This window comes from Lepidochelys kempii, chromosome 1, assembly GCF_965140265.1.
Source record: "Lepidochelys kempii isolate rLepKem1 chromosome 1, rLepKem1.hap2, whole genome shotgun sequence".
NCBI lineage: Eukaryota > Metazoa > Chordata > Testudines > Cheloniidae > Lepidochelys > Lepidochelys kempii.
The window spans coordinates 138959564-138980588 of record NC_133256.1 but is presented as its reverse complement, the minus strand read 5'-3'; the positions used below and the strand labels follow the sequence as shown (position 1 = coordinate 138980588).

The window sequence follows — 21025 nt, the reverse complement described above, 5'->3', positions numbered from 1 at the left end:
CTCATTTGTGTCATTTTCTGCATTGATTTTAGAAGGAACAATACAGGCGACAGAGGGAAGGCATTACAAGTGATGCTTCAAGTCCTGCAGACCTGTGATCACCCTGCTCCAGATATGTTCTGCCTGTGCGGGAGAATCTACAAGGACATATTCCTTGATTCTGACTGTAAAGATACCAGTAGCCGAGACATTGCCATTGAATGGTAACAGAAAAAGCAAACCCATTTAACAGCATTTTCAAAGTTTTTCATCTGGCTTTGAAAAAACAGCAGAATTTATCTAAACAAGACTATGCCAAATTATAAGGCTAAACTCCAAGGTCTTTACTTCCTCACAGTTCTTATTTAAGCAAACTCCTACTGAAGTAAAATTTGCACTTGGTTTAGTCAGAATTGAGAAAACTTTGAGTCAGGATCTCCATTTTGGCCAACTGTATCTTAGTGTGGTTTGTTTGTTTTGTTTTTTTTAAGGCAAACAAATTCCTGGTCTCTTACTCTTCTCTGTGTATTGGTATGGGTTGGGAATGCCGCACAAACAGTGAATTCAGGGTAAAAGTCACCTCTGTGCAGAGACACCACAGAAGACCTAGCGCTATTTACATCTCACTTAAACCCCACTTTGAGGGTTTAAGTGAGATGCAGGTAGTGTATCGGAGTCATGCTGGTCTTCTGCACAGGGAGGAATTCTATCCTCAGTCCCATGAGGGGGTGCTGAGAAAGGAGATGTCTCATGTTGCTCAATAGCAAGTTGTCCAGTGAGTTTAAGGAGCTGCGTTGATAAACTCCATAATAAAGTCTGCTAATGCAGTCACGGTGCACACATGTGGGGAGAGAGAGAGATGTAAGCCGCATATTGTACAGTAATTATTCAAACTTCTGCAATACAGATTAATGGTGTATTTTCTGGATAGTTACTGTAAAATACTGTCTTTTTTTTTTCAGAAGAGATGTCTCAAGCAAGAGTAATATTACAATGTGCAGGGAATAAAGAACCCCCAAGATGTAAATGGGTCTCTCCTGAAATAAAATAAATGCATAAAAATAGTTGGCCCTAGATGATTTAGCCAAGTTCATGGGAGATTTGCTACTAAGGAACAGGATTTGGGGCAAAGAGACATAAAGTAACAGAACATGTGTAACGCACAGCTCTTTATGTAAAATTCTCACTAAGAAAGAGCATCTTGCTGCATTTTCCTTGGCATTCCTATATCACCAATGGAATAAAATGACATTCTGTTGCATTAAATGTTAATTTTTTAAAATAACTAACTCAGATTTTCCTTCTTCCAAATCATGCAAATTGATGGGATACAAAATTGTATGCAGATATTTTCCTCTCCTCTCCTTTCCTCTCCTTTCTTCTCTGACGACAGGTTAAATCAGTGGCTCTCAACCTTTCCAGATGATCGTATCCCTTTCAGGAGTCTGATTTGTCTTGCATTCCCCCAAGTTTCACTTCATTTAAAAACTACTTGCTTACAAAATCAGACATAAAAATACAAAAGTGTCACAGCACACTATTACTGAAAAACTGCTTACTTTCTCATTACTACCATATAATTTAAAATAAATCAATTGGAATATAAATATTGTACTGACATTTCAGTATATAATATATAGAGCAGCATAAACAAGTCATCTGTATGCAACTTAAATTTGTATTGATTTGCTACTGCTTTTTATGTAGCTTGTAAAACTGGGCAACTATCTAGATGAGTTGGTGTACCCCCTAGAAGACCTCTGTGTGCCCCTGGTTGAGACCCACTGGTGTTGGTACAAAGTAATGAACTTGTTACACGGTCCCTAAAAATACTTTCATCCAGGGGGCTATGAGCCCCTTTTTTCTCAACTGTGCTGTGTTTTATGTTTAAAGCACAGTAAGACATGAGCTCTAGACCCTTTGTCTCTGCAGGTACCGCAAAGGATTTGAGCTCCAGTCAAGTCTGTATTCTGGAATTAACCTTGCAGTTTTGCTGATTGTGGCAGGGCAGCAGTTTGAAACCTCTATGGAACTAAGAAAAATAGGTAAAAAAACAAGAAGTTTGTGTTCTCTTTAATAAAGAACAGTTCAATTTTATTTTGCAGAGATGGGTCTGAGGTGTATTCATCATTGCCCCTTGGTCCCTTTATGCCAGCTACACCCACATAAAAGGGGCCACAGAAGAAGCATAAATCTGCCCCAGGGAACAGACCCCAGATAAGAGTAGCCCCTACAATTGCTGCAGAGACAGCTCTGTGCCACCCCTTCAGGAGCCCTGGGCACGGGGCGGGAATTAGAGTACACAGCAGAGGTGGAGGAAGATGGTGCAGTGGTTCAGAGCTGACGTTGCAACAAAGGTATAAGTTAAGGGACACTGTGTGTCACTGCAGACACTTAATCAGGTAGATGACCCTTCCCCCCCCCCCCCCCCCCCCGTATCAGTGCAGAGATGAATTTGGTTTAGCCCATTACAGAATTAGGAGCCAATTGCCCAACTCAGATTCTAATTTCCCCAAAGTTTAAGAGCTTGAACTCCCTGATATAAATAAATCTATAAAATAAAACTGTTGTATTGTAGATTCAGTTGCGTTCTAGAAAGGTAATAGCCAAAAATCAAACTTTTACGTTTGGACTCGGATCCTCAGCTGCACCAGAACAGCCCTTCCTGCAGCGAAGGAGGTCAGGGGGATGCAAAAGAGGCTTTTTAACCACTTTTACACCTCAATCCTGGGACCAGTCTGCACCAGCTCCTGACCTAGGGACTGTTCCAGCAGGTGGGGCTCTCTGGGGCATAGGGACACCGAGGTACATCCCCTACACTCGGAGCCGGGAGGGAGGTAGTGTAAGAGCTCCTACAGGGGCCCTATACACAAAAAATCCTTCACTGGCCAGTTGAGCCACGTTTAAGGCTGCGTTTTGTCACCACAGCTGTACAGAGTAGCCTTAATGGGGTCAAACATCTGGCTCATAATCTCCAGGTAGGAGTAAATACTCCCCATTCTTTCATTAAGGACAATTCCACCTTTGAATGATCATTGTTATAGTGATAGCATAATAGGCAAAAATTTAATTTAAAATAGAAGCTTTCTTTCAATGTGAAATTTCCCAGGTGTGCGGCTGAACAGTTTGTTGGGAAGAAAAGGAAGCTTGGAAAAAATGAATAATTATTGGGATGTGGGACAGTTTTTCAGTGTGAGCATGCTGGCCAGCGACATTGGTAAGGCAGTGCAAGCAGCGGAGAAACTGTTCAAACTGAAGCCTCCAGTTTGGTAAGTAGTGTGTGCTTACATTAAATGTACATATATCGTCTGGGTCAAAAGCCCTATCTTTTGGGATTTTTATAACTAGACTAGACAAAATACTAGAAAATGTCCAGTAGGGAACAATCCTACACAGACAATTGGATGAACCAGATAACTTAATACATTTCTAAATCTCAAATTTTTGCACCTCTGTAATCTGAACTTGATTCTTTATTGTGGTTTTAGTCTGATAGAAAATAAAATTATCCATCAGACTGATAGAGCTGGTTTTAGATTCCCCTGAAATGTGTATGTTAAGGGAAGGAGAATGGTGGAGATGACTCAGACGGAAGTAGAATTCTCTTCTAAGTTTTGATATGCGCAACCAATTCTGCCCCCACATGTGATCAGTCCATTGGCATCACTACATAGGGATCCATGTAACCATGTACTTCTCAAATCAGATGTGCACAAAAGCATACTATAGATTCATGTCTAAGCTTGATATCAGGCCTATAAATCTGTAAAGTCAACACTGTCATATGTAAATGACCGTATCTTGTAGAATACATTTAATTTTGTTTGAAATTACATGTGAGCTACTAACTTATTGAAAAGCTTGGTGAGGGGAGGGGAGGGGGATTCTGAGTCATTCAGTCTCTCTCTCTCTCTCTCCCTTCCCCCCCGCTTGCCCCCCAACCTTTGACTGACTGTATGTGTTCTAGGTACTTGAGGTCATTAGTGCAGAACCTGTTGTTAATTCAGCGTTTCAAGAAACTCCCCATCGAGCATTCTCCCAGACAAGAGAGACTGAACTTCTGGTTAGATATCATTTTTGAGGCAACGAAAGAAACAACTAATGGACTGAGATTTCCAGTAAGATGCCTAAATAAGTGTTGTAACATATAAATCCTAATTTCTCCAGATCTTACTGAATGGCACTAACCAAAATCTAGCATTTTTTCAATCTCCCTTCTTCTAAGAGGTCATTTGACCAACCTAAGAACGTCTGATGCCCTCTTCTGATGCCCAATAACAAATACCACAATAATATTGTTTTATTGTAAATAGGGAAAAAACATGGATTTTTATAAAATAAAAAAATATATATTTAATGTCTGGTTTGAGATTGCTTATTATCCTATATCATTATTCTTCTTGACATCTTATGGTATAGTTGCTGTTACAGTTCACTAAACAGAACTTTGGGTTTTTTTAGGTTTTAGTGATAGAACCAACTAAGGTCTACCAGCCTGCATATGTGTCAATCAACAATGAAGCAGAAGAGAGAACTGTCTCTCTGTGGCATGTCTCGCCCCCTGAAGTGGTAAGACACATGGCAAACACATTTCATATCGCGAATGATGCTTTGTACTTATATGGCTCCTTTTTCACCTGTGGATTTTGGAGCACTTTAGAAACACTTTAAACCTTTCTACATCCCTGTGATGTAGGATAATTAATATCTCCATTTTACACATTGGGAAACTGAGGTACTATAGAGAAGGTGAAATGACTTGCAGATATGGGATTATTCAGTAGCTGATCTCAGATTAGAATTCAGGTGTTTGTGGCTCCCAGTCCTGGGCTCATTTCACTAGAACATGCTCTATCAAAGTCCTTTTGGGTAGTGGGTTTGATACTATTATCCTCTTTAGTTTTGTTTTTTACATTAGCACATGATTTTACAGAGATACAATTCAGGCATAACCTACATTCATTATTAGTTATTATTGATAAAGCACCACAATGTGCATGGCATTGTTGAAATTGTAAAGGTTTTCCAAATGTAGAGGGCAGCATGAACGAAGATATAAGGTAATGAGCCGGTGAAGGACTAAGTCAAGAGAAAAACTTTGTTGGAATATGGGGTTATGAGAGAGGGTATAGGAAGAAATTTGTAAAGAGATGTGATGCAGACAGTTATGAAGTTGTCCAAACCCTTGAAAGTGAGAAGTAACTTTAATTTGATGAGAAAGGAGAATAGAAAGCCCAGAATGATCAAGAAGGGGGAGATATTGTTGGAGAGGCATGAGGAGGAGGACAGCTTTTGCAGCCTCTGTGAGGTGAGATCTGGAAAAGAGGTATGATACCCAAAGAGGTTATGATAACCAAAGTAAGAGATGACCAAATCATGGATCAAGATTTTAAATGTTTGTGCATCCCTGAAATCTAACCTGACCTGGTGTGGTGGGGTTGTGCACTACTCTCAGTTCAGGCCACAGCATATATGACACAATTTTACCTTACAAAGCAGATTCCTTATGGACTGCCCTAACCTATGTTAGCTGACAACAGTGACTAAGACACCATCCATTTGCTGGGGACAGCTGGAGGGCAGTACTTCTGGTCACACTCTGTCCATCTCCCTCTCTGCCTCCAATTATTTCTGTGCCAGAGCTTCCAGGGGAAGAGAAGTCATAGGAACCAATTACGCTAGTGCTCTGTCTGCTGAAAACGGCAGCGTTCTATTCCTAAAGGGGAAGAGAAGGGCAGTGGATCTGCCTCATGTGGTTTTTTTTAATATGAAAGGAATAATCAATCCGTACAAAGATGCACTGTTTGGTAAATTACACTTCAAGCTTCAACTTTGCTTTTGAAACTGAATTTTACACTAGAAAATATGTATCTTAATTTATTGTGATATTTTTAAATTTGCTTTTCCTCAAGTGAGTAAAACTAGCATTGAATGTAGGTCCTACATCTACCCAAATCTATTCATCCTTTCAAATAAGAAAATGGAGCTGTGGCTATTCTTGACAAGATTCTATGTATTGTGTGACTTTGCTTTCAAATAACAAGCTGAGACTAACCTGTGGTTGACTTAGATCTTTGTTCCTTACAGAAACAGATTCATGAATGGAATTTTACAGCTTCCTCCATTAGGGGAATAAGGTTGGTATGTTTGAAAATAACTAATTATGGTTTCACATTTTATATTTTGCTTATGTCAGATGATCATGCCTTATGATTTGAGATAATGAACTCTGCTTTTCATTTGCTGTTACATTTTTCTTCTACCTAAACCGCTTCAAAACACTGTAACAGGGAAGACTTGTCTGTCTTTCCTTAGGTCAAGCAGAGCAGTGAGTTTCTGCTGTACAGTCTGACCTAAAATGTCAGAGTTTTATTTTGAAAATCAGTATTTTGAACTGTATTTACAATTCTTATATTCAGCTAAGCCGGGGTTGCCAAACTTTTTGCCACCATGACCCCATTTAACTAATTATTTCCTCCCAGGACCCCAGACTGCCTGGAGAATGCCATTTTGTCCCAGAACATGACATCCTCTGCAGAGAGTGACCTTGTATGTATGGTGCATGTGAAGTCATGCTGTGTGGAGGATGTCATTTTGTAGAGCATCATGACCTGGCACGCACTGTACATGTGAGGTCATGCTGTGTGGAGCAAAATGGCATCCTCCTCGCAATAGGGATTGCCACAACCCCATCTGGGGTCACAACCCAGAGTTTGGGAACCACTGAGCTAAACCAACCCTCAATTGGTGCAATCTTGTTTAAACTTTGTTAGTTCCGTGTTAGTGGAAGCTAGATTTCCGGGAAATAAATTTTAGTTTCTTTTCCGTGGTTGACACTTTTGTATTTAAAAACAAGGACAAGAGAGGGCTGGAAGAGGCCAGCTGAAGACATCTCTTACATTAGGAGACATTTATAGAGAAGTCTTCAGGCTGCAAGATAAAAGTACAAGGTCTCAGTCTAGGGTTGCCAACTGTCTAATCTCATAGAATCATAGAATATCAGGGTTGGAAGGGACCTCAGGAGGTCATCTAGTCCAACCCCCTGCTCAAAGCAGGACCAATCCCCAATTAAATCATCCCAGCCAGGGCTTTGTCAAGCCTGACCTTAAAAACTTCTAAGGAAGGAGGTTCTACCACCTCCCTAGGTAATGCATTCCAGTGTTTCACCACCCTCCTAGTGAAGAATTTTTTCCTAATATCCAACCTAAACCTCCCCCACTGCAACTTGAGACCATTACTCCTTGTCCTGTCCTCTTCTACCACTGAGAATAGTCTAGAACCATCCTCTCTGGAACCACCTCTCAGGTAGTTGAAAGCAGCTATCAAATCCCCCCTCATTCTTCTCTTCTGCAGACTAAACAATCCCAGTTCCCTCAGCCTCTCCTCATAAGTCATGTGTTCCAGACCCCTAATCATTTTTGTTTCCCTCTGCTGGACTCTCTCCAATTTATCCACATCCTTCTTGTAGTGTGGGGCCCAAAACTGGACACAGTACTCCAGGTGAGGCCTCACCAATGTCGAATAGAGGGGAATGATCACGTCCCTCGATCTGCTGGCAATGCCCCTACTTATACATCCCAAAATGCCATTGGCCTTCTTGGCAACAAGGGCACACTGTTGACTCATATCCAGCTTCTCGTCCACTGTCACCCCTAGGTCCTTTTCCGCAGAACTGCTGCCTAGCCATTCGGTCCCTAGTCTGTAGCTGTGCATTGGGTTCTTCCGTCCTAAGTGCAGGACCCTGCACTTATCCTTATTGAACCTCATCAGATTTCTTTTGGCCCAATCCTCCAATTTGTCTAGGTCCCTCTGTATCCTATCCCTCCCCTCCAGCGTATCTACCACTGCTCCCAGTTTAGTATCATCTGCAAATTTGCTGAGAGTGCAATCTACACCATCCTCCAGATCGTTTATGAAGATACTGAACAAAACCGGCCCCAGGACCGACCGCTGGGGCACTCCACTTGACACTGGCTGCCAACTAGACATGGAGCCATTGATCACTACCCGTTGAGCCCGACAATCTAGCCAACTTTCTACCCACCTTATAGTGCATTCATCCAGCCCATACTTCTTTAACTTGCTGACCCCAGCCCTGCCTGTTAGGCCTGGTCACCCAGGCCCCGACTGTGACACTTGCACTCAAATCCTGCCTACCTGACCTTCAGTACCGCAGAACCACCACTAGTCCTTCTGCACCTGTGCAACTGAGATGGGTGCAGCCAGGATTTTCCCTTTGTTGCACTGGAGAATTGTTAGGTTATTTTTGGTCCCAACAAGTTTCCAAGACCAATGAAATGATTATTGTTGCTGGTGTGCACCATCACCAGATAAGGAATCCCTTATCGTGCTAATTTTCTAAAACACACATTAATTACTTTACAATGGGCTTAGTTAGCATGATTAATCATTGCTTAGCACGGTAACTTTAATTAAATAGTGACGATTTATTTGCTTTGGCTCCTTTCTTAATCTAAAACCCTGGGAAGTACAGTTTTATATGTGATTGAATTAGGTTTGATTTCTTTTAACGTTTGTATTTGTTGATTTTGAGTTATTTTGACCTCTTCATGCTTTTGAAACTCTCACCAGTTATTTAATATAGAATAGTACTTGTAATCATAGTTCACACCTTTGTCAAATGTAATCGCTTTTTATGGTAGCCAGTTAATCTTAAATACCTGAGTATTCTTATATAGTTCTGTTATATTTAGTAAACTGAAAATCATATGCATGGATACTGAGTTGTTTCACCTGTGTATACCTTTGAAAATTCACTTCGTTTATTATTCTAATTTAGTCAGATAGATTAATCTGCCTCATATATTTCTACACTGGAGATTGCTTTATCAAAGCCAACTGATTCAGTGACATTTGAAATGGAGAGTTTTATTGTGTGTTTTGTAGAGTAATAGAGCTGGCTGCAAAAAATGGGGGTTTCTTCGCATGTTATGTTTCCAGAGTAGAATTATTACTAAATATAACTTTTTAAAAAAAATTATACAGAATGTTTTCTTTGTTTTGGCAGAATTCTTAATATGTATTTTAGAATGTTGGCACTATTGTGTTACCCTTAAATGTTACAGCAACCCAAAATATTGAGCATTCAATTATTTCATGTTCTCAAATGAACAATGCTTTTACAAAACAAGGTGCTTCATACACATAAGTAAAGTGCTTGTCAAAAATTATTGAATGGGAGAAGAAAATATAATTATGAAATGCAGCTGAACTGCAGAGGTTCTCTTACAAAGTGGACACATAAAAGATCTCTGCAAACTCTACACTTAGTTGAACAGGGCTTCATGACCGTTCTGTGCAGTCTAGTGTGGAGGGAGAGCCTCGTGACTGCTCAGGCAAGGGAGGAAGGAGTTGCAGGAGTTTGAAGTTATGCAGATCCTGTGACTATGAACTCCTGTATGGAGGATGCAAAATGTTTTGCAATTCAGAAGCTATTCCAATCCAAAAGCTAGTAGCAGCTATGAAGGGACCATAGGACTTCCATGTGCATGGACTGAAGGTGGATTCCATTTCTCCCAGTTCCTGCATAGTTCTTCAGCACGTAGCCCATTTACATGGGTTCTGTGCAGGGGTGATCAAAGAGAGGCAATTTTTCGACAAAGGGTCTTGCCTCAATGGCAGATGTGGTTGCACATTAATCTGATCTTTAAAGAGTTCTAAGAAGCTTACACACTAATGTATGTTGCCATTTCCTTTTTAAGGTTTATTGCAAATGTAACAGAAGTATAAACTAAATTTGTTAACATAAACAAAGACAGCCCTGGAATCTAAATAGATGTTAAATTGGTTCAGTTTCCACACATGGGCCGTCAAATACTAGGAAATCATGTGAGTCTACTAAGAAAGGTTAAAAAAACCAAAAACATTTGGGATGAGGTTTGTCCCTGTCAAAGTCAACATTAGTTTTGCCAGTGATTTAAATGTGGCCAGGATTTCACCCTAAATCATAGGTGACACAAAAGACATTTTATATGTAAGGAGAACAATTACAGCTGTTCTTGCATTTGTGAGTAAATTAACTGTGTCCTTGAGAAAAGAAAAGTTGTCTGAAATTGAATAATTCCTAAGATATTACTACTTCCTCTTCCATGCTGTCTTATATGAACATATAGAGTAAAACTTTTTTTGATGGAAATTTTACAGCATATCCAAGTTTGACGAACGATGTTGTTTTCTTTATGTCCATGACAATTCTGATGACTTTCAAATCTACTTTTCCACAGAGGACCAGTGTAGAAGGTGAGTTGATTTTACCACTAATAAAACTTCTATGGTACGTGACTGGAAAGGGCGTTGGAGCCTTCCCAAAAGTGGGGGAACCAGGGGCCCATACCCCTCCCCAGGCCAAGCCAGAAGCTGGAGCGGGGCCGGGGAGCCCACTGTTCCCCTGCCTGGGTAGGAGTGCAGCCGAAAGCATCCTCCTGCCTGTGTGCCCACCCCCCAGCCATCCCACGTAGGGCAGATGGAGGGACCCATGCTTCCCACAGCTGCCCGTGTGGCTCTCCCTGACCTGGCTCGGGGCAGGGCCATGGAGCCATAGCCTGGCCATGATAAGAGCTGTGCAGGAAGCTGTGGAGAGCTGCAGTGGACCCTCCACCTGCCGCGGTACGGGAGGCCCACTGAGAGCAGCCCCCAGCCCGTGTCTCCCCCACCCCTCAGCCGGAGCTGAGTTGGTGAGAGCCACGCGGGCAGCTGTGGTGAGTCAGCATGGAGTCGTAGACCCTCCACCTGCCCTGGGTTGGGCAGGGACATGGGCCGGGGGCTGCTTTAGGCTCCCCCACACCGTGGGCAGGTGGTCTGCGCGGCTCCCACAACTGCCCAGGCTCCCCAGCTAGGCTCCACGCTGGCCTGACCGTGGGGTTGGGCCTCAGGGGAAGAGGGAGGGCTATGGCATCACTGGTGACTGATATATAGCACTAAGTAGAGGACAAAAACTGACAATTTTTCAGATAATAAATAAAAGTTCATTTGTGCACTTATCTTGAAACTTTTTTCCTTATTAAGAGACTATGGGTCGAATTCAGAGATGATATATAAGATGATATGAGCTAGATCCCATTACACTCAGACTGTCCCTACACCTACTTTTGCAATATTTAGGGGAGTCTCTGTTGGTACAACTTGCATGTAAAAAAGCTTGAACGAAGGTATAAGTTAAAGTAGCCCTCATCCTACTTTAACCTTTACCTTCTTCTAGCTCTTTGGCATGTAGATTACACCTGCTTGGACTTCCTTATACCCTGCAAAGTGGCGGTAAGTAGGTTTAAGGAAATGTAGTGGAGAGTCTAACTTACTACCTCGCATGTAACCCTTCTGAAGTTTGCCATGGGTGTCTGAATATTCTCTGCAGACAGAGAATATCAGATCTAAATAATAAGTACAGTAGTTGAAATTCAGGTGGAAGACGTACTAGGAGAGCATTTGGTCTATAACTCCACTGGGATTGGAATTTGACTGGTGACATCAGTGGACTTTCTACCAGGAGTGAATTCAGCTCTGTTTGTCTTAATGTGTCTAATGTTTTTTCCCTCCTTTGGGCTGTAATCTGTGTTTAGTGTTTATATAAAATGGGGAAGACACAAAAATATGTTAAACATTATTAAGATTGTAAAGTCAAGCTCTCAAAAGTTAGCAAATGCCAGAATTAGGGTTGTTTGTGTAACCTTAAATCTGGCCCCTCGTATGTATGCATTATAATACAGTCTTTAATTACATGGTCACATAATATTTTTTCCACAGGGCCCCTGGCTCACTCGGTGCAGAGGCTACACCTGCTCTGGGGTGAATGAGAGCGTGTAGTAAAGTAGGTGTGTAGGACCCATGCCTTATTTGTTTGAAGGAGTTGGAAAATGTGCAGTGAACAAGGCAGGGGATTGTCAGAAGAGAAGGTCAATGAGAGCTGTGTTTTGAACATATTAAGTGTTATGTAATGCTAAGTACTCTCAACAATTGGGTCCAAATTAGGCTCCCAAATTTCGTGCAAAATGTTGACCTTAATCTCTCTCTGCCTTCAATTACATAACAGCTGTACTGGGTCAGACCAACCATCCATCTAGCCCAGGATCCTGTCTTATGGCAGTGACTATTTCCAGATGCTTCAGAGGGAATGAACAGAATAGGGCAATTATCTAGTGATCCATCCCCTGTCGTTCAGTCCCAGCATCTGGCAGTCAGAGACCTAGGGACACCCAGAGCATATGAGGTTGCATCTCTGACCATCTTGGCTAATGGCCATTAATGGATCTATCCTCCATGAACTTATCTAATTCTTTTTTAAACCCAATTCCACTTTTAGCTTTCACCAACATCCCCTGGCAATGAGTTCCACAGATTGACTGTGTGTTGCGCGAAGTACTTCCTATTGTTTGTTCGTTGCTTCCCTGGGGAAATCCCCTCACTTTAGAGATATTGTGAAGATAAAGTACTAAATGGCTGTATAGCACTCAAGCACTAAAGTAATGAGTGCCATAGAAAAAATGTGCAGAAATTAGCATTTCTATCTTCAAAGCAGAGTTTGAATAGTTTGCAGTATATAAGGCATGGGCCACACATGGAATGATGAAACTAAAACAAAATATTGCATAACTGCTAATTAAATGAGTACCATTCATTTTGTGTTCTTAGGGAGGTAGGTGTCCTGTGGAGAAAGTAGTATGTGATCATTTAATTAAGGACTGCATCATAATGCATACACATAAGGCGGCCAAATTAAAGTCGCACCAGACCACAGTGCCATTCACTCAGTTTTGTCCCTGCCTCCCACCCCTTCATCATGACAGAGGGGCTGTGGGGCACAACATAAGTGGGCAGCGGGGAAGCCAGGTCTGCTGCTCCTCACCGGTTCCAAGGGGCTGGATCCTGAAGCAGGGCTCCCATACCACTGATAGCCTGCCTGGCCATGCCCCATTTCCAGGACCCCAGCCTTAGGCACCCCTGCCAATGCTATGTACAGTGTAATAGCCACATGCCTGCAGGCACCACTGCCTGAGTTTCGTAGGATGCTCAGCACTTTCTAAGTCAGCCGTTACCAAGGGGTCTCAGATTGTGCACCCCAAAACTGAGGCACTGAATATCTCTAGCCACTTTTAAATATCTTGGTTTTCATGTTTCTGTAATTGCATTTGTAAAGACTAGGCCACACTAAGGCTAATCTATAGATTTAGCTAACTAAAACATTGTAGTTAAAAGAATTACGATTCAAAAAACCCAAACAAATCCTTGGGTACACTGCAGCTGATTAAACCACTTTGTAGATAAGTAGGTTTTTATTTTTCAGTGTATGTTTGATATCTTTCCTCAGATAAACTATAGTAAAAGTAAAGATGGAAAGTAAATGAAGGAACCCTCTTACAGTTTGTTAGTAAATGTATTGCTTTGCACATGGATTACAAAATTCTAGCTAATCTTTTTCAGAGAGGGCGTTATCTTTGCTGATGATGTGATACTTACTGCTTGCAGATTCTGTGGCTTGGTTAAGGAGATTTTGACTGATGTTGTGGGCAGTTCGTTGGAATTAGAAGGAGAGATTGATGGGGACACACTGGAAGTAAGTCATGGTTATGGGTAAAATAGCTGAAAACCGTAAACCATTTTTCCTTTTCCATTTTTCCTGTGTCAAATGAATTTGTCTGAGAAACAAGGTTAAGGAAATAACATGTAAATCCTTCAAAATATATAGAAAATTGCAACACTCCTGTAACTCTTTATATAAAACAGTTAACTTTCTTATGGGGGAAAAATACAGGTTTGTATTTAACATAGTGAGCCAGCTACTACAGTGGCTGGAGTCATATAAGTACATGAGAATGTGAGTTATTGATCTTGAAAATTATTGCACATATGATAGATAGTTGAGAATCACCTGATCCTGCTTGGAGTTGGTTAGATAATGATGGCAGGTATTGCATACTTCCCAAGGAAAACCTATTTAGAAACTTCCATTCAGGTTTTTCTAACCAGATCCACGACGTTGCCATCTCTTTGGATAAATTAAATGGATAGGCTATTTCAGTGGTGATTGAATACCAGACTCTTAGGAATGTGAACACTGGTCTCTTCATCCAGAAAATTAGGAATTGTCAGTTTTGAGGGTATACACTGCATTCTGTTGTTTTATTGCAATTGGGAAAGCATCGCTAAAAGAGTCATGTCATTTTTATTTATGGGCAGGTAAAAGTAAATCCAGCTGCTGTTTTTAAAAAATACTTACTCTCTGTAATTCACCTGAACCTAAGCTCTTTCTGCTCCTGTTTATCCCATCAAAAGCCATTGCCAAATGGGCACTTCCCAGGAGCAATTTACTTACCTTTATGATTAGAATAGGTCTTCATAATAATGACTCTCCTGTAGGAGTTGAGGCTTCAAGCATGAATTGGAGGAGGGAAGAGTTGTTTGAGATTGTGCACGAGCTGAAAGACAAGGTTCCACAACCAAGTCTGTGAGTGCTGGCCGCAGAATTCTCTCATCCTGCCAATGTAAAGTGCATCAGTTGAGAGAGTCTATTAAGGCTCAGCTAAATAGTTCATATCTGTGGCCTCAGCATTTACTGTAGAGAAAACAGGATCTGGGAAGCAGTATTTTGCTTGGTCAGAGATATAGTTATATCTGGAGCAATGGGTTTTACTTGCATATTTGTGTACTTAGCCAACAGCAGAAACACTTCCGAACAATACAGTGTATTTGATTGAGGAATAGTCTCTCAAAGGAAGTGAGTTCACCATAGGTTAAGCCTTTTAAAAACTGAATTGAGCTAAATGCTTAAGGATACATTGTAGGGCATAATCATGCATTGATAGGTTCCATGTATAAAAATGGTGGCCTAATGATATTTTATATATATATATATATATATATATATATATATATATATATATATATATATATTGCATCTTTACATTGCATGATTCTATAATCAACCTGCATTTTTTCACATTTATTAAATTAAGTTTACTCTCTTATGCAACAAGGGGCAAAGTAGAAACAAGGTGTGGGAGGGAAAGACAGAACATCCATCCATCCAGGACAGCTATTTGGTTTGAGAGCTCCTAAGCAGATTTGTCTGTATGGGAAAAGGTTTTTTTTGGGTTGAGGTTTTTGTTTGATTTTTTTTTTTTCACTGTTTTAACTTGGACATTGGAACTTTGGTTGATTATTTGACATTACAGTCCCTAAAAAATTTTTTTTAAATGAAAAACAATAGTTTTAGCCAGAAACAGCTGGTTCATAAATGAGATCAGACATCTTATATCTCTCCACGGTTATAAGTTATGGAGTCTTTTCACTTCAAGAAGGACTATCATGCTGTCTGGAGTGGCTCATGACCATGAGTGCCAACCTCAGGTCAAAGTCTTTGTATTGTGATGTCCCACAATGGCCCATTTAGTTTTGATAGGCCTTCTTGATGGTTGGGAGACGATCCCACCTGATTGAGTTCATAGTTTCAGAGCAAACATTTTTTACAGTCATACATCAAAAACTAAAATATCATATAGCATGATAAAGATGATATAAGTGAGATTAATGTATGCAGCAACTTACAAGCATTTCATAGTGTCTAAACACTAAACGCGTTAAAAGTCCAATACCCATCTGAACCATACTAACACACAGGTGAAACAGACTGGTTTCCAGCAATGAATATGTCAGTGCTCAGCTGAGGCCTTAAACCTTGGCAATGGCTTACAGTCAGTCTGCCAACATCGCAGTGACAACATGAAAAATGCTAGGTGACATATTCTTGATGGACTTGACAAGAAAGCCTCACCTGGAAACCACACATGGTATTAAGGGGAAAAGAAACTTTGGAAGGAAAAAGAAAACCTGAATTTAAGATCTGATCTTGCAGTTTTCAGTCAAAATTCTTGTGATTACGAGTGTCGTCTGGGTAAAGGGCTACATGATAGGGACAACGGTAGCATTTGAAAATGATTATAACTTGGAGTAAAAGCTATTGTTAATAAGAATTTAGATTTAGAACTAGAGCCAATTTTGGGATTCTTTGAACCAAGTGGGATTTACTTGTAGTACCTTTTGTGCACGTCTGGACATTGATACTGAGGAAATTTCTATCACTGGAAAAGTGTTACTCAATCCCAAATAGGAAATCCCCTAGGCCTGGGAACATCAGACTGTGTGCCTTGACCAAGTTCTTAGGAGGAATGCCTGCTTGTTCATAGCTGCAGTTGAATCATGCATCAAGGAGGCTCAGTAGTTGATCATGTGTGCAGATTTTCTGCAGTGGCAAACTAGTATGGATTTATTGTCCATCTAAAGGAAACGGAATGGAAACATACCAAATTGCATCAGGTACACAGTCCACTAAACCTACTGTTAAGCACTGAATTACACATCTCAACAGACTTCACATATCCTGGGAGGTATGCTGGGGAACATCGACTCCTTCTCCAGGCTGAGAAGATTAACCTTAGAACTAGTCTGTTGCAGAGCTGCACCCTAACCTCAAACTCTGTCCTGCAGCTGTATCATGCCATAGCTGTGAAACCTGGGTGTGCTACTGCCAAAGAACTTGACAAGCTTTACTTGTGACATTTTGGTCAATTGTGCATGTCACATGACAGGATGATGTTATGAACTTTGAAGAACTAAAACATGGAAAATGAAACTGTATTAAGGTTGTGTTAATCCAAGTACAGATCCACTGAGTAGGATATGGTGTTAGAGTTCAACAACAACAGAATTCCTTAGCATGTTCTGTACAGCGACACAAAGATGGTAATCATTTTGTAAATGAACAGAGAGCATTCTGAAGGCAACATGAAACAGCACCAACTGAACTCAGGACATGCTCAAAGAAGACAGGTCTCGAGATTGCATTCAGTACCACAGCATGACGTGGACGTATGTGTCATAGCAGAAAAAATGGTACCATGAGAAAAGTGTCTATTAATTACAGCAGTAAAAAAAAATTTAAAATAATGTTAAAGGTAGGGAATTCATGTAGACACAGCATGGGAAGCCTGAAGTCTCACAGATTGGACATAAACAGCCATTTGGATTTGGGAATGAGGGGAAGTCTGCATACTCCAGTGGTTCATCTTGACAATTATAAAGCTACACACCTCTTTTAAAAAAAAAAAAAATCTCTGTTTTCTGTTTGTGTAAAAGCTTTCAAAATGTCCTACGCTAATTCCTCACTCTCAAATTTGTATATGAATCAAGAATGCACTGTTTAGCCCATCTCTCATAATAGAGGTTCATTTAGTACCTATGAATTTGCTTCATGAATCAATAGGCCTTTTGTCTGCAAAGATCTTTGCAACACAAGTTCTCTACAATGAGGTCACAGTAGTGGACCAGATCCTCAGATGGTTCAAACCAGTGTAGCACCATTGAAGTCAGTCTTCTGCACTGATTTATACCAGCTGCAGATATGACCCAGTATGTTCCAGCAGAAATGTATACAACTACTTAGTTTTGTATTTTTAATTTCCTCTTAGAAGATCAGGATATTTTTAGGGCTGTCAATTAATCTCAGTTAACTCAAGAGATTAACTCAAACCAAATTAACTTGATTAAAAAAATTTATTCCAATTAATTGCATTTTTAATCACACTGTTAAACAACAATAATAGAATACCAATTAAAAATTATTATAAATATTTTTGGATGTTTTCTACATTTTCAAATATACTGCTTTCAATTACAGTGCTCACGTTATATTATTGTTTTTTATTATAAATATTTGCACAATTTGGGCCCAATCCTGCATTCCTTATTCAGGCAAAATAGTTTCGAGTAAATCTATTTAGCAATTATATATCTGGACTCCTGTTAGGGAAGGCCACATTTTATAAAGCAAAAAGTAAATAATTGACCAGTGAGTTTTTAAAAATTATTTCTGTATGTATAGACCAATATGTAATTCATCATTCTTACTAAAACTTATTTGCAATCTGAAAGGTGGCTTCAGTTGTAACTATTTGTGTACCATTACGTATACCTTTCTGCTTTCAGTATGAATATGACTGTGATGAGAATGGCGACAGAGTGATACTAGGGAAAGGTACTTATGGAATAGTTTATGCTGGAAGAGATCTTAGCAATCAAGTCCGAATAGCCATCAAGGAAATCCCTGAGAGAGACAGCAGGTGAGTCTTAGGCCTTGTCTACACTGCAGGGAAAAGTCTATCTAAACTATGCAATAGCTATGAATAGCGTAACTCAAGTTGATGTAGCTTAGATCTACTTACCGCGGGGTCCACACTGTGCGATGTTGACGGGAGATGCTCTCCTGTTAACTCCCCTTACTCTTCTTGATCCAGTGGAGTACAGGAGTTGACAGGAGAGAGATTTGCGGTCGATTTAGTGGGTCTTCACTAGACCTGCTAAATCGACCGCTGATGCATCAATCGCTGCACGTCAATCCCCCGGTAAGTGTAGACCAGCCCTCAATGTAGTAATAAACCTGCATCACCAATGAAAAATGCTGCTCGTTGCTAAGACTTTTTTCCTTCTAAAATGTATTAAAGTATAATGGATTGTAGTATAATATTCCAATACATGATAATTGAATTAATCTGTTAAAATATGGCATTACTCATTCTGTTTAGGGCAACTTTAATGTCTTCCTCTTTTCCCAGTACTACCAAACCACGAAAAATATATGCTAATTTGATAAAATCCTTTGTGGGGATCAGGATTTTTTAATTGTTTGAATAAAGAGTCAAACATTATTTCTTGGAATATTTTAGATATGAAACGGTTTGTTTTCCATGTAGCAATCCAATCATATTTTTATCCTTTTTTGCGAAAGGGTTTTAAACCATTTGAATATGTCAAACCATAGAGCTGGAAAATGCTAGGAAGAGATGCACGTAATTTCTTCCTCCCTCCCCGGCAATGCACTTCTATCCTTTTGGGAAGCTGTTCTTGTACTCCATTGCTGTGTCTTTTCTGAACAGCCAGCCAGTCGTGCTCCATTTTGAGTTTAGCAACTAGGTTTTTGGAGACTTGGATGAAACCACTAAACTTGTTTTATTTGTAAACCAGGATTTAAAACTAGGTCTCCAAAGATATTATTCCAGTATATTTGCATGCATCTTCAACTGGTCCACAATTTACCTCTCCTTGATAGATATTCTCAGCCACTGCATGAAGAGATAGCGCTGCATAAATATCTAAAGCATCGGAACATTGTCCAGTACCTTGGTTCTGTCTCTGAAGATGGATACATTAAAATCTTTATGGAGCAGGTGCCAGGAGGTTTGTATAATTCTGGACTGGGATTTTCAAAGGCACTTAAGGATATTAGGAATCCAACTCCAGGGAACAGACAATAGGAGTGGAGCACTCAAATGTTTTAGGAACTTCACTAAATCCCAGGACTAATGTGTTGCTATGCTGTAGCTGTCCTTCCTGTTGAGAAGTTAATTGCAATTGGCATTTTTCTGTTTATAAGCAGATTCTCTGTATGTGAACAAAAGATATGAAGTGGAACAGTTCTTGAGGTCCTGTGAAATCCCTTTCTATGATTACACACACACACACAAACTAGGTTAAAAGAACATTTGTAAGGTTACAAAGTAGAGCACTCAGAAATTAAGAAATGCCAGAAGTAAGGTTGTTTCCCCTTTGGCTCAAGCAGTTAGTCAGTATTCAGGGTGTTGCTGTTAGGAGGAGAACTTGATGATATGAATCATGTAGAGACTGTGTACTTGTGGTAAAAGAATAAGTGGACACAAATCAGACATCAAGAATTATAACTACATCAAAAACTAGTTGGAGAACACTTCAGTCTCTTCGGTCACTCGATTACAGACCTAAAAGTTGCAATTCTTCAACAAAAAAACTTAAAAAACAGACTCCACCGAGAGACTGCTGAATTGGAATTAATTTGCAAACTGGATACAATTAGCTTAGGCTTGAATAGAGACTGGGAGTGGATGTGTCATTACACAAAGTAAAACTATTTCCCCTTGTTTATTCCCCCCCACGCCACCCCCCACTGTTCCTCAGACGTTCTTGTCAACTGCTGGAAATGGCCCACCTTGATTATCACTACAAAATCCTGGCTCTCCTGCTGGTAATAGCTCACCTTAAGTGATCACTCTCGTTACAGTGTGTATGGTAATGCCCACTGTTTCATGTTCTCTATGTATATAAATCTCCCCACTGTATTTTCCACTGAATGCATCCGATGAAGTGAGCTGTAGCTCATGAAAGCTTGTGCTCAAATAAATTTGTTAGTCTCTAAGGTGCCACAAGTCCTCCTTTTCTTTTTACTGTTCAATGTGTAGCTCCAGGCTTAATTTACTGCACACGATTGCTCAGAAAACAGAATTATTAATTTAATCACGGTCTTTCCTATGGCACTTATCACAATCATATCTGAAAAAAGAAAAGGAGTACCTGAGTATCTGAGTGCATCACACTTGTTAATGGATTTGTTTTCACAATGCCTCAATAAGATAAGGAAGTATTATTATACCCGTTTAACAGATGGGAACTTAATGGCACAGAGAGATTAAGGTAAAAAATATAAAGTAATGTTGGATGCCCAATTTGAGACAGCTGGGACCTGATTTTTCAGAATACTTAGCATTAGTTAGCACATATGTTCAAAGCACAGCTCCTATTGACATCAGTTGCTACTGTGAGTGCTCGGCATTTCTGTAAATCAGACCCTCAGGCATCAAGTAGGGCACCCAAAAATGAGGAAAACACAATTAATGACCACTCATGAAAAGTTTGGGTTAAATGTCTTGCCTAGCATCACATAAAGAACTTCTGTGGCACAGGCAGGGTAGAATCCAGTTCTCCAGAGCATCATTCAACTGCCTAACCACAAGACCATCCTTTCTCTTCCTGCAATTGCCTGCCTCATTTACTACACACCTTCCAAATTCTGCAAGAAATGAGATGGGGTCCTGTAGACCACAGCTTCTTTCACAACACAACCCCGATTCATCTCCAGAAGCAGGTCCAGCCTGTGCACTGAATGAGGCAGGGATCCTGAGGGAAAAATATTATGTGCTTAGGTAACTAAAAGACTGTATTATCATGCATG

The 21025-nt window shown here is 40.2% G+C and overlaps 1 protein-coding gene across 7 annotated transcripts in view; it reads left to right on the top strand.

Moving 5' to 3' along the window:
* The window catches only part of MAP3K15 (mitogen-activated protein kinase kinase kinase 15), a 137188-nt gene that overhangs the window by 76594 nt on the left and 39569 nt on the right, over nt 1-21025 (top strand). For all 7 annotated transcript variants that reach the window (XM_073356755.1, XM_073356736.1, XM_073356727.1 and 4 more), the window contains 10 exons: nt 33-203; nt 1912-2024; nt 3089-3248; nt 3947-4097; nt 4441-4548; nt 6067-6116; nt 10144-10239; nt 13459-13546; nt 17974-18107; nt 19094-19221. In XM_073356755.1, the coding sequence (XP_073212856.1) occupies nt 33-203; nt 1912-2024; nt 3089-3248; nt 3947-4097; nt 4441-4548; nt 6067-6116; nt 10144-10239; nt 13459-13546; nt 17974-18107; nt 19094-19221 (1199 nt within the window). The remainder of the gene's footprint in view (nt 1-32; nt 204-1911; nt 2025-3088; nt 3249-3946; nt 4098-4440; nt 4549-6066; nt 6117-10143; nt 10240-13458; nt 13547-17973; nt 18108-19093; nt 19222-21025) is intronic.